At 36.4% G+C, this 16,394-nt stretch overlaps 1 protein-coding gene across 1 annotated transcript; it reads left to right on the top strand.

The window, feature by feature from the left end:
- The first annotated feature begins 4,878 nt into the window (after positions 1-4,878).
- On the top strand, positions 4,879-12,714 carry emx2 (empty spiracles homeobox 2). The gene is made up of 3 exons (XM_027165680.2): positions 4,879-6,349; positions 7,893-8,077; positions 10,379-12,714. The coding sequence occupies exons 1-3, from the start codon at positions 5,899-5,901 to the stop codon at positions 10,544-10,546; spliced, it is 804 nt and encodes a 267-aa protein (XP_027021481.2). The 5' UTR covers positions 4,879-5,898; the 3' UTR covers positions 10,547-12,714.
- The last annotated feature ends 3,680 nt before the right edge of the window (positions 12,715-16,394 follow it).

Here is a 16,394-nt window from a genome sequence, read left to right as displayed (position 1 = left end):
TCAAGTTTTTTCTTTTTCATTTGAACATATACACATTGAAATATATACACATATACACTGTGGGTGATTGCAATGCTATTTAGCCTTTATTTCTCTTCAAAATGAATCGAACTATTTTATTCATAGAATGAACAGACAAACAAATAAAAAATAGCATCAATTGCATAAGAACATGAATGGCATTCTAATGATTTTAATCACTAAAATACTTTCAGCATCAAAAAGTGTCAAAAATGGGACGTGGTAGCTTATTGGTTAAGGTGTTGGATTACTGATCGGAAGTTGCCACTGCTGGGCCCCTGAGCAAGGCCCTTAAATCTCAGTTGAATAAATTAAAATAAAATAAAAAAAATTGTAAGTTACTCTGCATAAGGGTGTGTGCTAAATGCCATAAACGTAAAAAAAGACCTCATCAGTAAATGTGCTTCCAGAAACTGTGAGACGATCCAGCTCATCATAAACTAAAAACAAAGCAGAGTACAAACTTTTCCCCCGATTTCACCTACACAGCACAAGGTGAGGGCGCACGTCACAAACTACACTACAAAGAAATGCACTTCAACGTGGACTACAACAACTTCTCCTGCAACAGAAGACATTCTGAAATATTTTAATGAAGCATATTATATTCTATTTAGTATAGCATAATTACAGAAGGCTACTTAAGGTGATATATTAACAATCGAAAGGTTGTGGGTTCGATTCCCACGTCCACCAAGCTGCCACTGTTGGGCCCCTGATCAAGGCCCTTAACCCTAAATTGCTCAGTTGTATAAAAATGAGCTAAAAATGTAAGTCGCTCTGGATAAAGGCATCTGATACATATTTAATCATCAATGCTTTATTTGTATTTAGAACACAAACCTTTTTAGCTCACCTTTATTTAATAAATTTTAAATGCATACATCAGTTGGACACAAACGACAGCTGAATAGATTATGTCTTAGCGGAATGGTGCTGTAGGACCACCCGGACATTTTAATCCCCTCTTTAATTCCTCTCTTTTCAAATAACAACAACAACAACAAAAAAAAGACATCCAAAATGAAACATTTAGGCGCTTAACGCGTGACGTGGCTTTCTGTTTGCCACGTTTCAAGCTCTAGCTGGTCACCATTGAAGGCCTGAATTCCCACGACAGAGGTGATGAACTTCCCAAACTGGATTAAAGCTCTCTGTTTGCTCAGCCCCTCCTGGATCTCAGTGCACAAACGTCCCAGTGACCTAACGAGTGGTTATTACATTCATAACCTCGGACCTACCGCTGTTTAAACCAAAGCAGTAACCAGCATTCGGGTAAACAATAAAAACTTTTTAGCTTTAAAAAGAAAATTGTGTGCGTGCTTAATAGCAGTATAGTATATTAGAGGGCAGTTTACGAATTAAAACAACGTAATAAACTTATCAAAAGCAATGTTTTCTGGCAATGTTTTCAAAGGTTAAAATCAACTATCTAGATCAGGCCACTTAAAGAAGTTGGTAAATAAAGAACTTTTTCTAATTAATAGCATTAGTTCGTGGTAACTGTGAGGTCCACTGAGTTGGATTATCAGGATTAACAATTTATCTAAGCTTTAAACTAGAGCTTCGGAAATAAAGAAAGCATCACGGAGATGTGAGCATTTTCTCAGCTGTAAGAGTTTTTCGGTGACAGTAAAAAATTCTAATAAATTCTAATGCATTTTTATATATATTTTTTGGTTTAATAATTCACCTGCTGGATGCACGTTTGATCGTTAAGACACAAAAATAGCAAGCAAACTAATATTAAACAACAACAAAATAACATTATTATTATTATTATATTTATATTATTATTGTTAATAATAATAATATTACAAGCGAACTAATGCTCGACTCACATCAAATCGCATTTCATTTCATTTTCTAAAAGGCTATAAATATGTGAATTTGTGTAAAAAGACGGCAGATGCTTGTAAAAGTTTTTTTATTTCCTTTGTATAATTCAAAAACTCCTTTATATGAATAACTACAAAAGTATAAAAGATTTTGGATTAAACATTAGGCTAGCTTTTTTACCCTTCTTCCCACCCGAGCCCGCGCGCGCGCACACACACACACACACACACACACACACACACACACACACACACACACACACACACACACACACTGAGGCGCACGCACAGTCTGTGAGCAAACGATTAAATATTAAGCAGCGGATGTCATCACTTTACTCGTGTTAACTCGTTTATACACAGTCGCGGCACCTGGAATTCGTTTCACTTCTTCTGCCTAAAACCATTGTCGCGTTCACAAATCTCTATTTTGGACATAGATGCTCATTAATGTAAAGGCGTCCACATATCATTGACTGCATGATGAGAACGCATTGTCATAGGTTAATTACAACTTAAAGTGAATGCTGATGAAGTGCTTCTGACTGAAGGCTACTAGGGAAAACGAGTAAAGACACGAGTAGAGAAAGATGGGTTTGTTTTCCTACTTAATTTCTAGCTGTTATACCTCTCAAGAATAAAACAACACGATTTAGTGGTAAAGAGTACAGTACACTGCACGAACTGAACAGAACATTGTATAACTATTTTAAGGACTTATTATTTAAAGTGATATTAGGTTTTATATGAGTTATCATGAATGTTGGACTAATAACAGATCAATTCAGACTAATGTAGCGCTTCAGAAACTAATTATGAGGGTCACATTTTTGCTGTTCATGTTCAGATCTAGGCTCTGTGAAAAATAAATCATAATTAAAATGTTAACAAATGTAAGCATAACATTAACAAGCGTTACTAAACATTGCTATATACAAAACCTTGCACACACACGTGATCTGTCTAAAAATACATATACATTAACCACCTCACGTCACCTTTTCATTAAAGCTTAATATCCCTCCTTTTCTCCTAGGTGACAATATTAGAATTTTAGGACAAGGTCTAAACCCATGTTTTATATCTGTTTGTTTTTCCCTTAGACTATTTTTGCTCTTTTTCTCATATTTGAAACATTTTCTGGTGGCTTTAAAAATGGTTGGAAGGCTTCGTCCTGCTGTTATACAGTCTGGAAAAAGTCTCATTTTCCTGGCAGGATTTTAACCAGTGCAGGTTCAATATCATCATCCATCATCATTTTAGGGCTCCTTTTTAAAATCATCATTAGCTAACAGGTGTCTCTTAGCATGAGAACTAGCTGGCAACACAAACATGACTTCTAATCAAAACATGGGAGAAAATTGCTTTGGTCTGAGCAGCATTTCTCCCGGCCAGTTTTCCCCCCCTTTTACAGTACGCGTTCGTCAAGAAAACAGAATGTCGGGAAAAACTTGAAATACGACTTTTCTTTCATATCAAATATATATAAATATAAAAATAGAAAGCAAAGCTAAAAATTCACCCATACTCACGGGGCACAAACATCACCTACCCAGACAGCCTCCTTCAAACTGAAGCACAGTGAGAGAATATTCCAAATATGTACCAAACTGTTTTGCCTTTTTTGTTTGTTTGTTTGTTTTGGAGGAAAAATAATTTGGGGTTTTTGTACGTGAACTACAGACTGCTCTAACTTAGCTTTTTGTGCAATTCATGAACAAGCCTACAGGCGGCGTCCTTAGACTTTTTTTCCCCTCTTAACTCCCACATGACACTGAATAATCGTCTTCAGCAGTTTTACATCAATCATGAATAAAGGGGGTGGGAGCAAACAAAACACAAACCTGTATATAAAACATAGCACAGCATAACAAAACCAAAATACACCGATAGCTACTAGAAAATAATAATAATAATAATAATAATAATAATAATAATAATAATAATAATAATAATAATAATAATAATAATAATAGAAAATGCGCGTTATATAAACTGCGTCCTGCGTCGTGTCTACTCCTAAAATAGAGCCAGAGTCTCTGGAAAGCAGAAGTGATAGAAAATTTCCTAAAACACTTCATAAAAACATTATACTTTAAATTTATACTTATTTTTTAATAATAAAAAAAAGACTGAAAGTAAACACTGACTAAAACTGAACGTGTTTACTCGATATTTGTTTGAGTGAAGAATACATCGATGATACACTGATTATTAGAAACGCAGAAAAAGAAAGTGCTTTTTCTGTCCCATTTATAATACAAATACATGAGAGAATGAAATGTCGGCTACTGCGCTAAGGGTTTATTACAACAACAACAACAACAACAACAACAACAATAATAATAATAATAATAATAATAATAATAATAATAATAATGCATGTTCACCTACTTTGTATTCTCACTGAACTATGCGTTCATTGTGAACTGCAGCTTAAATATATTATTATATATGTACTATAAGAACACAAGAAATATATATACTATATATATTGCTATTGGGACAAAATAAATAATAAAAAAGTTAATAGCACATTACAGTAATGGCACAATAGCGCGTTATAATATGTATTATACATATTGTTGTTTTATTTTATTTTATTTTTATTCCTTTTTTTATTAAACTTACCAGCTTACATCTAAAAACCATGAACGTCTGAAAATGATGAAACTTATTCAGAGGATGTTTAAAATGTTTCGAGCATGTTTAAATTGCAAATTTGTAAATAGCAACAATGGATCATTACATGATGTTTCGTCATTTATTATTATCGATGTATCCTAGATGGAGCCGGGAACACTGGCGCATATCAGGGAAACATCCTGGATGGGAATCCACTCCATCACAAGAATTGTATCATATGGAAAAAAATACAACAAAAATAAACACCCATGACGTGTAATAATAATAATAATAATAATAATAATAATAATAATAATAATAATAATAATAATAATAATAATAATAAAAATAATAAAATACTCATCATCAGTTTAACGCACACCTTTAATTTTTTGTCAATGAATTCTGTAACATTAAATAAATCGTAATGTTCATAATGTTCAGCCTTATGGGTGAGTTAATGAGCGCTTATAGAACGTAATGGGCCTCTTAACAAACGGAGCTGAAAATCTCGCCTGTGTCTAATAAATGAGCCTCATCCCCCATCCTCCTGACCAATAGAGAGAGAGAGAGAGAGAGAGAGAGAGAGAGAGAGAGAGAGAGAGAGAGAGAGAGAGAGAGAGAGAGACTAAACTTAACTCATCACATCGGAAAAAATGAAAACGCGGAGGGTCGCAAAGCAAACGCCGGAGAGGCCACAGAGAGTCTAAAACTCTCTGATCTGATTAATTCAGGAATATCTCGAAGCAGCGTTTGTAGCTTTGTGTTGAACTGTTGTGCAGCGTTTATCTATTATTGTAATTCAGTGACAGATTTTGTGCAAAAGCATAACAAGCATTTAAAAATTAAACAACGACGTTATTTGGCCTGTAAGAGAAATAAGTAACGCGCAGAGGTACCTCCGAGTCTCCGCAACGAGATCAGCGCGGGCATCTCACCGGTTCCGGTGAAGGGGGGGCGAATCCGTTCCGTTTCTCTTGAATCCGCCTCTCTCTCTCTCCGTTATCCGTTCGGTGAGGGTATCTAACGCGCTTTAGAGACTCTTCTTCCGTCCTCGGACCCTTTAAGGCAAACAGGAGCGAGGACCAATCACCGTGGCATCACGGCGGCTCCGGATAAGAGGAAGGTGTTTACAGGAGTTCGGGTGCTAATTAGGCTGAACAGAATCTCCGCCACAACTTGGCCAGGAACCGGTTCGTGTGCGTCCATGGAGCGCGCGGAGAAGCAAAGCGCGTCCGCCGTCGCCATGTGTGCATTTTGTACAGAGTTTTGAAAAATCTTTTCGCTTTCAAAAATCGACACTCTGTAACTTATTTATTCCTGACAACTTTTTGGTGGAGTATTTTCCCCTCCGTTTCACGGACTTCACGTTAACAGTGAGTGGCGGAAATATTTTTCCCGGTTTTTAAGCACCATGTTTCAGCCCACGCCGAAGAGATGTTTCACTATAGAGTCTTTGGTAGCGAAGGATAATAATCCTCCTCCTCCTCTTCTACCGGTGTCCAGATCCGAGGAGCCCACGCGACCCACGGCGGCGGCGGCGCTCAGCTACGCCGGTGCCAGCCACGTGAGCCCGTTTCTGAATGGCTTTACCGGCGCGAGGAGCGTTTACTCCAGCGCGGACCTTGTATTCGCCGAGGCCATGTCGCACGCGCCCAACTCAGCCGTGCCCGTTCACCCGGTCGTTCCCGCTCCTGCTCATCATCCGCCACCACCTCCGCCACCGCCGCATGCACTCGCCGCGCACCACGCGCTTACCTCCTCGCACGGGCCGCACGCGCTCTTTGCTAGCCAGCAAAGAGACCCCGCAACTTTTTACCCGTGGTTAATACACAGATACAGATATCTGGGGCACAGATTTCAAGGTAAGTTTACAAACGAGTTATTATTATTATTATTATTATTATTATTATTATTATTATTATTATTATTATTATTATTACTGTGTTGTTAGTGTTAGTTGTAATATAAGCAGTACAAGAAGAATAACAATACACACCTCTAAATTTCGTTTGTTTGTTTTAAAAAGGTTTTTTGGAGATCGAAATAAATTTTAGCTTGCGTCTTACTGTTTGCTAAATTACAAAGAAACAAAATTACATAAATATGAAATCGAGCACAACGAAAACATGATTTTAAAAGCACTTTTTTTGTTCATTGTACATTTAAGGTTTTGCAAATTTGTGAAAAACAAATTAAACTCAACTGTGAAAAATTGTTTACAAACTGAATTTTGTATGTATTTCAGAACTAATCGTTAGAATTATATGCTTGTTTAAGTAAAACAAAACTACTAATGCAAATGTACTAAATTAGACTAAATTTAATCTATTGGCCTAACCAAGACAAACGGGCCTGCTATTTAAGGAAAGCTAAAAAAAAAATACGATTAAAATAAAACAGCAAATTGCAAGAGAAATAGAAATGCCTCTTTCAATTGGTATAAAATTACAAGGCCGAAAATAATGGCTGCATTATTTATTCTGAAATAAGCCGAGAGGATATCCATCCGCTTCTCTCCTGGCTCATAAACAAAGACTTAATGAAGTCTGTGTAAAGGAAATTAAGTTGTTTAGTGTTAACAAAAGTGACATCGAATCATGGAAAAGAAACAGTCGCTTTATGGCCTGGTTTGCTTAAATGTAAGCATTAACACCAGCACAAAATAACGCTTGTACGAACACATTATGAACTGATGTGTTATTTTATTGTTTGTGTGTGTGTGTGTGTGTGTGTGTGTGTGTGTGTGTGTGTGTGTGTGTGTGTGTGTGTGTGTGAGCTTTAGGTTACTAACCTAAATGTTACATAATCTATTTTTTACGGTGCACATTATGATTACTGTTTCAGTTAAACTTGTTGCACTGGATATTTTTATTGACGTTACCGTTTATCTCTTATGTTTCTGTAAAGTGTTTAATATTAGAAATACGCGTTAATTGTTGCATTACTCGACTGATCAATCGTTTCAACTAATAAGTGGCCAATTATTCGAAAACCGTGTAGCGTTCTGTGGCAACTCAAAACGTTAACCGATAATTAAAATTACAACTTTATTGCTCTTTTCTATTTGGTTCATGCTTGAATTCACATTACAGCAATTTCTAGGCCCTGTACTGAGAAATGCGAGATGAGCTAAAGAATAAAGACGAATAATTAAACATCCATATATATATATATATATATATATATATTTACAATTTAAATGAAACTGCATCGAATACATAGTGTTCGTGGTGCCAACAATTTCTTGTGCTAAATTTCATTAATTTACTGTCAGCTCGATTGCTTTGGAGTATTAATACAAAGGCCTGTGTGGATGTCTAATAGTGACGATGGGTTACAAAAGTAACACAGATAACGTAGCGCTTTACATGCAAGAAACGATCAATATTTCGTGCACTATTGCAGGAAACGAAACGAGTCCGGAGAGCTTCCTTTTGCACAACGCGCTCGCCAGGAAGCCCAAACGGATTCGCACGGCTTTTTCTCCGTCGCAGCTGCTCAGGCTCGAGCACGCGTTTGAAAAAAACCACTACGTTGTGGGAGCAGAGCGGAAGCAGCTCGCGCACAGCCTCAGCCTCACAGAAACTCAGGTAGGACCACATCTACCCGACTCTGAGACACACGTGCATAACTTAAACATAACATTAAAATTTTTTATTTATTTATTTATTTATTTTTGTATTTGATGCATATTTCACGCATAAATAGTAGCGATTACAAGCTAAGCTACAGTGCGCATGCATGCCACTAAATGTAAGATAATAACTTCTTTAATCTGTAATGCATGTCAGTGTGCCTTCATCATAACTCATTGTGCTGTTTGCGATTTTATTTAAATGAATATGCATTACGAAGCGGTGCTCTTTTTTATTTTTAACACGGTGTGAGTTTTCTGCGTGTTCGACTGCTTGGAATGTGGGAAAAGAAACAAACAAAAAAAAACGTGTTCTTTAAATATAAAGATATAATTATATTCAGTAATTTGCAGTTTTAATCAATTGTGACTAATCAGATAGAGTTAATATTTAGTTATCAATGTGTAAATGGTCTGGCGATTTAGGAGCGCATATGTACAACTAATTAACGCCTCAAACTTTAGGCTACTTGCTTATGTTTATGTTTTTAGCGGCTCACGGTTAAATTCGTGTTGACTGAAAATGAAATTTTGGTTAAGATCAGGATTATATATGTATTGCGTAAGCTCAATTTACCTCCTCATATTAACTCCTCATAGAAAAAAAGTCTGCCACTTATCCGGTTAACCAGTTTAAAGGGGACACTTCAGAGAAAGAGGCGCCATATTTAGAGTCGTATTTGTGTTTATATGCCTCGGTGGCTGTATTGTGCCCGGTGTGAGCACAGATCCCCTTTTCTAAACGAGGCCAAGAGGGAGAAATGAACTATAGGAGCCACTTCAATGCTTCAATTAGCGTCCTGAAAAAAGCGCATTAAATGCACCTCGCTGGCCAAGCTGGCTTTGAGGCTGATATGAAGGATAAAAGATGACGAATTAAAGCTAACGGGGGCAAAGAAGCGGACAATATGCAATAAAAAAAAAGTTTTCCTTCCTTCTACGCTCATTCAATATCGTGGCTCAATAACCTATACAATTCGAATACAGAAATCTCCCAGTGAGTGACAGCGGCACAGTCACTTTCTACATATGTGTGAAAAATAAATGGTTACTTGGTAATGGATTTTTTTTGCACTGTTACAGTTAGTGCACTAAACACCACTAGTCTCAGTCTCACTGTGAAACGTATTCTCACTGGTAAAATGTGCAAAAAAATATCTGTATGAAACAGCATTAAGTATGAAACAGTAAAATCATGGATGCTAGTGTGTTTATACTTAACACACTTAGAACAGCAATGACATTCACTCTATCCTATTCTTTTAATTTCCGTTTACGCACTTTGACTATATTCTGCATATTCACGTTTTAATGTTTTTTTCTTGTAAGTTGTACAAGAGACGAAGAAACAGTAGACACCACAGTATAAGGATTCAGAGAATTTTATTATTTTGCTTGGTCGTGGTGCACTAAATGTTTACGATGGATAGTTGGACATTTCTTTTAAGTGATCCTTTTCGGATTAAAAATACACACAATCAAACAAACAAACAAAAAAAAAAAACAACAGCCGCCAACGTCTTCTATCTGGAATAAGGTTTCCACTATTATGCTTCTATACTCTCAGAAATAAAGGCACTTTTCCTTGTCACTTGGGTGGCATCATTAAGGGAGTAGTGTGTATCGTTTACATAGAAAGGTGGTGTACTGTGCCTTTAATTAATTTTTAGCATAGTGGTCCTTAGAGTCCAATTATGTACATTGCATTATTAAAAAAGATATCTAGAAAAAAAAGATACACGATAAAAAGGTCCAAAATATCTCATATATGTATATATTTATTTATATATATATATTTACATGTGCAGAATGATTTTTTTATTTACTGAATATTAATCCATGTTTACAAATAAGCTAATAGTACAATTAAACATAATGAAGTGGAGATTTAGTCAAAAACGTGAAGATCCAACGGAAGCACATTATTTTTTTGTCCGTTCCCAAGTACCCTTTGGAGTATATTTAGACTGTGGTGTTGTGTCTCGTCAGGAAAGAGATCGCTAAATCAAATGAAGACTAGCTATTTAGACTTCACTCTCGGATAGGGTGACTGTGTGCCTTTTTTCCTGTATAAGGCTATTCATCTTCTTCCAGACCAGTCACTGATACTAAAGCTGAGAAGCCAGCTCGCTTTTTTTTTGGTTTTGTTTGGTCAATGAATGTATAAACCTACCCGAAGGACGGTTTATGACTTTATCTGCGTATTTTCTTGGTTTTTTTTTTTTTAATTTTTGTTCTCTTCTGTTTCCCCCTATAGGTTAAAGTTTGGTTTCAAAACAGAAGAACGAAATTTAAGCGTCAAAAACTGGAAGAGGAAGGCTCGGACTCGCAGCAGAAAAAGAAGGGCACGCATCACGTGAACCGGTGGCGGCTCGCGACAAAACAGTCGAGTCCCGAGGAAATAGACGTCACGTCGGACGATTAAACATAAACAACCAAAATAATTAACTAAACACAAGACTCGAGGTGTTTTTGAAGCCTGGAAAGCACGACGTGAAGTGTGACATGGATAAAGGACGCCGTAAAAGACAGAAAAAAAAGAGAGAGAGCGCAAAGCCAATTTCTCTTCTTCGGATCTCGGCAGCTGGAGGGTGAGAAATTCCTACCGCTGTCACCACGAGGAAACTGTCAATACTGTATTCCACGTTGCCAAGGCAACGTGATTGACAGGTAGTACACGGCCACGCCCCCGCCCCACCTCATTAACTCACTCAAAAACACAACTCCTAATACGCATAGGACATTTGCACTTTTGATTTTTTCTTTTTTTTTTTGTTGTTGCTCAAACCAACCAAAATATTTTTTGGCAAAACTTGAATTGCATGATAAAGAGCTATTTTTTTTTCTGGGGGGCGGAGGTGAATTTAATTTAACCCTTCTTAACTTTATTCGGATTCTCTTTTTAAATCTGGGAAATGTCGTGTGTGTTTTGTTTTTTTTTTCTTTTCTTAAAAAAAAAAAACACAAAAAAAACAGTGTGCAGTCTTTGAATTTATAATTATCGTGTCCAAGTGGTTGTGAAAACGATATGAAGTAGCAATGCTGCGTTAAAGTGTTTTTTAATAAGTTAAAAAAAAGAACAAAAAACTAACAACAATTACAAAAACTATTTAAAAAAAAGGACATTGACATTCCTTGAAATATTAGCTTTACTATGACGTCAGATTTTTGGGGCAAATAATTCTCACTCCGTATTACCCACAAATTAATAAATTTAAAACTAAAGATAATTGACGGCCGCCAAGCAGCAAAACCTTCAAAAGCACTGAGCGTATATATTCCATGTACAGAGATACCTAAAATCCTAATGTTTCTGTTAGAAAATTCACTTTTACCAGAATGTACATATTTTTTGTGTTTTTGTGTTAAGTTTGCTACAATTTTAACACAAAAATATACTTCCAAGAAGTATATAATTGTCAATATTTTGTCAATAAAGTTTTATCATGTTGCTCAGAATAAACACGCAGAAAGCCTCGGCAAGTTTGTGAGCAGTAGCTAAAGCTCGATCATCTAGTTTCAGATGGGTGAAAGAGATTTGAGGTTTACAGCTAAAGAAGCTTTTTTTGGGGGGTAAATCATTTAAGCAACAAAACATTAATTATGTTCATAGGTATATGCATTTGTTATATATGGTCATATGCGGAACCACAGGCTGTATATTATCGTAGGTCTCGAAATATGAGTAAATATAATAGATTTATGATGAGAAACTGTGCATATTGTTGGTCAAGCCAATATGCGGTATAATACTGTTCATAAGATCTTTTATCCAGTGATGTCGGGAAACAAAAACAAGCACAAAATGGATGCTGCTAATGTCAGTTAGATACTTTACCGGATGAAATCCTTGTTGTTATTTCTTTGCATGGTTTTTGTCTTTCGGTCTGATAGGTGACATTAATCAGTTTTATTTTCACGATCAGAAAAAAACGGCGTCTGGTCCGTTCAGGCCACAAAGAGTCCTTACAAGCTTTTGTGAAAGTGCAAATCAGTTTAGGCAATTATCATAAGAGTAATATGAAGGGGAAAGGAGGAGGGATGCGTTGCCCAGTGGTCCACTTTAATCTGTTAATCCGTGGATCCAAAGGGGGCCTGGTTGGACATAATTTAGTACAATCTGACTGCCCCGCAAAAGGCGATAAGGGGGAAAGCTGCACTGTGCCACAAAAAATGGGGGCTTTGTTTTTAAATTCGTGCCATGTTTGGAGCAACGCATTATTTGTTTGCATGCATCCAGGTCTAATAAGTTCTTGTTGGAAAAGTGACATTGTCAAATGTACACAATATTATACAGACTTTATTTTTTCTTATTCCGGAAACATGGCGCGAGACATTTTCTAGTGTATGGAAAAGGATATTTGATGGCCAGTGAACTATAACGGCAATAAAGAATCTTCAGAGAAGATTTGGAACACCACCACCATCACACTTTACACCCCCCCCCCAGCCCCCACCCCACCCAAACTCGCTTAAAAGCTTTATTACAAACCAAGCTTTGAAATAGAGGGATTAGGAGGCTGAAAGGGGGGTCCCCACAATGGCTGCAAGAAAAGGTTTCATGCTAATGAGGTTAATGCCCTTTTGTATCTCTGGACTGCACAACTTCATTACTCCTATCTGGAGGAGCTCAGTCCACTCGAGCTCCCCCCGCCTTCCAAATGAGAGAGAGAGAGAGAGAGATAGAGGGAGAGAGAGAGAGAGGGGGGGAGGGAGAGAGAGAGAGAGAGAGAGAGAGAGGGAGAGAAAGAGAGAGAGAGAGAGAGAGAGAGAGAGAGAGAGAGGGATTTCATAGCCGTCCTGTTCAAACTAGATAATTATATCTTTTCAAGTTGGCACCGAGATAAAGACAAAGTGCCTTGATCCGCTGCAAACAAATTTGGCTCACCATAGCATTTTATTTTTTTTTAAAATGTGGGTAATGTGTTTAAATAAAAATACAAATACAAAATGATTTAAAAATTTTATGTAACTTATATATATATATATAATCCCCCCGTATAGTTTTAAACAAAAACTGAAGTAATGGGAATTTATTTTTAATTATGAACATTTTGAATGTTTTAATGTATCTCTATTAGTTCTCACTGTATGATTGGAGAATTAAGAATTAGCCACTATGTTAGATCACAGATATGTTAGATAATAGAAAACCAAAATGGTCTTATGATATTTTATATGCATTTTATATGCAAGGACTCCTTATCAGCTGCAGATGTTGTATAGGATGTCACAAGTATACCGTATTGATTTATCAGCTGTGAATTACATCATAAGACCAGTATTATTTCTTCCAATAATAGATCATTCTGCTTCATCGCTCGTTCCTTTTTTCCAATTCTATTCGAATTCAATTACATCATGATCTTGTCATAGTTCCCCAATTGATTGTTCTGTTATTCTAGACTGATCCCATTCTTCCGCGTCCCAGGAACAGTGAAAGGTGGATTATGAGCTCGACCTAAAGCGCTATGAATATCCTGCCACGAATTTCCTTTTAACCAACAAGCCTTCTGGGCCGTTGACCTCGTGACCCGTTTACCTAAACTCACAGTGCGTTAACACGTCGGAGGAGGAACATTAACTGCAATGCCACGCTTATAGAGTAAAAGAGCGATCAATCACTATCAGTTCCTTCATGTCTGGCTTCATGCAATGCACAACATGCTCTCAAATAACACAAACTCGAGAGGGAAGTGAGAGAGAGAGAGAGAGAGAGAGAGAGAGAGAGAGAGAGAGAGAGAGAGAGAGAGAGAGAGAGAGAGAGAGAGAGAGAGAGAGAGAGCCCTTTTCCTTGCGCAAGCGATGCTCAAAAACTGGCCGTCATTTAAAAACAGCCTCCTATCAAATAACCTCAGTGACCCAAACCTTCTAATCGCCAATTACTAGACTTAATTACATCCGCTCATCCGGCTGAATGGCACTTTTACTAGGACGCAGGACGCACTTAGCTCTCAGGATAAAGCCACGCATTGACTCACAGAACCTGGAAACATTGCATAATTGTCAATATGAAAATAAAAAACAAACAGTCTGGCATTAAAACCCGCCGCTCCAGATTGACAGTGTGGTATTTTGATAAATTGAGGACGTGTATCCTCGTAAATCAGACCTTTGTAGGAGATGCGTCGCACTTTTGACTCCACTAAATGACTCGTATTTTGTGCACTTTATAAATACTGAGTAAACAAACATTTAATATTTGTATTTACACGAGTATCAGCAACACCACTGCGTCGCATGTTTATTCAGAACAAAACAACTTTTTCCCATGTAGTGGATTTGACTTGGATACTTATGGAACAAATAATTATGTCAAATCACGTTATTATCTTGTTTATTTTTTTTGTGTGTGTGATCAAGTCTCATAGTTTTTATTTTAAAAATCAAATAAAGCACTCCCTGCAAAAAAAAAAAAAAAAACACCAAACAAACAAAAAACAACCCCCCACGAAAAAAAAAAAAAAATCTATATGGAACAATTCGGATATTAACACGTGTTTTCTGCATAAATCCATTTGTTGTCTAAAATGACAAATAATTATCATTAGAATATCAGTGATATATCAGTGACTTAACCTTGCAGTTAAATGTGCAGATATACGAAGAATAAATAGTGCAAAATAGTGTTTGATTATATATGCATATCATTTTTTACACTACGCCTAATATTTATTCCTTTGCATGTTTACTTATTTATTTTATTGATAAATAAGTATCAATATCAGTATCAATAAATATTTTATTGATCAGTTTAGTGAAGTCAAAAACAACAGAACCTAGATTAAAAAAAAAAAACCTAGGCGTTTTATTATCTGGATCAATACAGACTACACATCAAGCACAGAACTGAAGGCCAATTTAATTTCTTTTAATTCTCTCCTCTGTGTCTCTGCTCATTTTCTTTTAAATGAGTGTTCCATTAATTAGTGTTTACTTGTTTACCCCCGAGCAGTGCGTTTTTCATTGACTGAACATATGTTTTAAGACTTTAGCGGACTTCCCTGGAAAGCAGGATTCCGTCTCAGAGGGTTTTCCCCCTTTAAATAAACAATAACTAAATTAAAGGCGCAGAGAAAGCAGCCGGCTCACAGGCTCAATGAGATCGACAACAAACTTGCTTATTTCTGTTATACCAGCTGCTCTAAACACCTAACATTAAAATGTTTGGTTCAGTAATAAGGGGAAAAAGGCTAACGAGCAATTAACACCCACTGATTCACCATGTTTTTTTTTCTTCCAACAACACTCCACATTAGTTTTATATGCAAGTTCTTATTATAATATTTGTTTTTGTTTTTTTTTATTTAGCCAAGTCTGTATTGACAGGAACAGACACACATATTTGAACTTATTTTCCCACTCTTAACCCTTAACCTCATACATTTCCAAAACTTTAAAAATAAGTTGTTCTTAATTTTTTTTTTTTACATTTCTAAACTTCTCCAGCTCATAAAGTGCTTAATAATGAGCTGATTATTTGGATCATGCGTGTCTAATGAAAAGTTCTAATTCTACAAGGCAGTGAGTTCCTGAGACCAGTGATGCTCTAATCTAACTGACTCTTGAGCACCAGTAAAGAGACATAAATCCCACTAATGTCATAAGTCCCTCTCTCTCTATCCATATGATCCATAAATATAAACCATTTGATTCTCTGTAAAGATACTTCTGATGCTCCATTTACTGTAATGTGTTCAGTGCAACACATACTACTCCAGTGTCTGTTGAATCTGAATATCCATCTTATTTATCAGGTTCTCCATCCAGTTCTGCTCTGACTAATGAATAATTCAATACTACAGCAAAACTATGTAAATAATCCATAAGCGTTTTCACTTAGAATTGCATCACCTCGGTTTTTAGCAGTGCTAACCTTTTTTCTAATACATACAATATACAATATTGTAAAAAAGTGAAGCTTTATTATGAGATGGATTTAAAGTTAAAAATACTTGGTATTTGGAAAAACTACAGTGTCTGACTGTCGCTTCTGTTGTGATGTTTGTAAACCAGGTTATTTTTGTACAAAAACAAACAAACAAACACAAAACAATAACTGTAATCGGGAGGAAATGCTATTTCAATCGAGTGAAAAATAGACACGCACAAAGATTGAAGAAAAAATAAATTGGCCCAGGCGAAACACAAACACACAAATCTATCTTCATGGAGCATTTACAGTTTTACAACAAAAACTCCAGTCATCCTCAAAAAGACCAGCCAAATGTTCTCACAAGATCAAAACGGTCAGATATTCTGCTTATGGGGAC

Source organism: Tachysurus fulvidraco, chromosome 4, assembly GCF_022655615.1.
Source record: "Tachysurus fulvidraco isolate hzauxx_2018 chromosome 4, HZAU_PFXX_2.0, whole genome shotgun sequence".
NCBI classification, from domain to species: Eukaryota; Metazoa; Chordata; class Actinopteri; order Siluriformes; family Bagridae; genus Tachysurus; species Tachysurus fulvidraco.
Note: the sequence above shows the minus strand (reverse complement) of the source record. Positions and strands in the feature narration are given on the sequence as shown.

Bases quoted from the DNA above. Each gene is read 5' to 3' on its own strand.
- emx2 (XM_027165680.2), top strand. From the start codon at position 5,899: ATGTTTCAGCCCACGCCGAAGAGATGTTTCACTATAGAGTCTTTGGTA. The intron at 6,350-7,892 runs GTAAGTTTACAA...GCACTATTGCAG, and splicing joins TCTGGGGCACAGATTTCAAG to GAAACGAAACGAGTCCGGAG. The intron at 8,078-10,378 runs GTAGGACCACAT...TTCCCCCTATAG, and splicing joins TCAGCCTCACAGAAACTCAG to GTTAAAGTTTGGTTTCAAAA.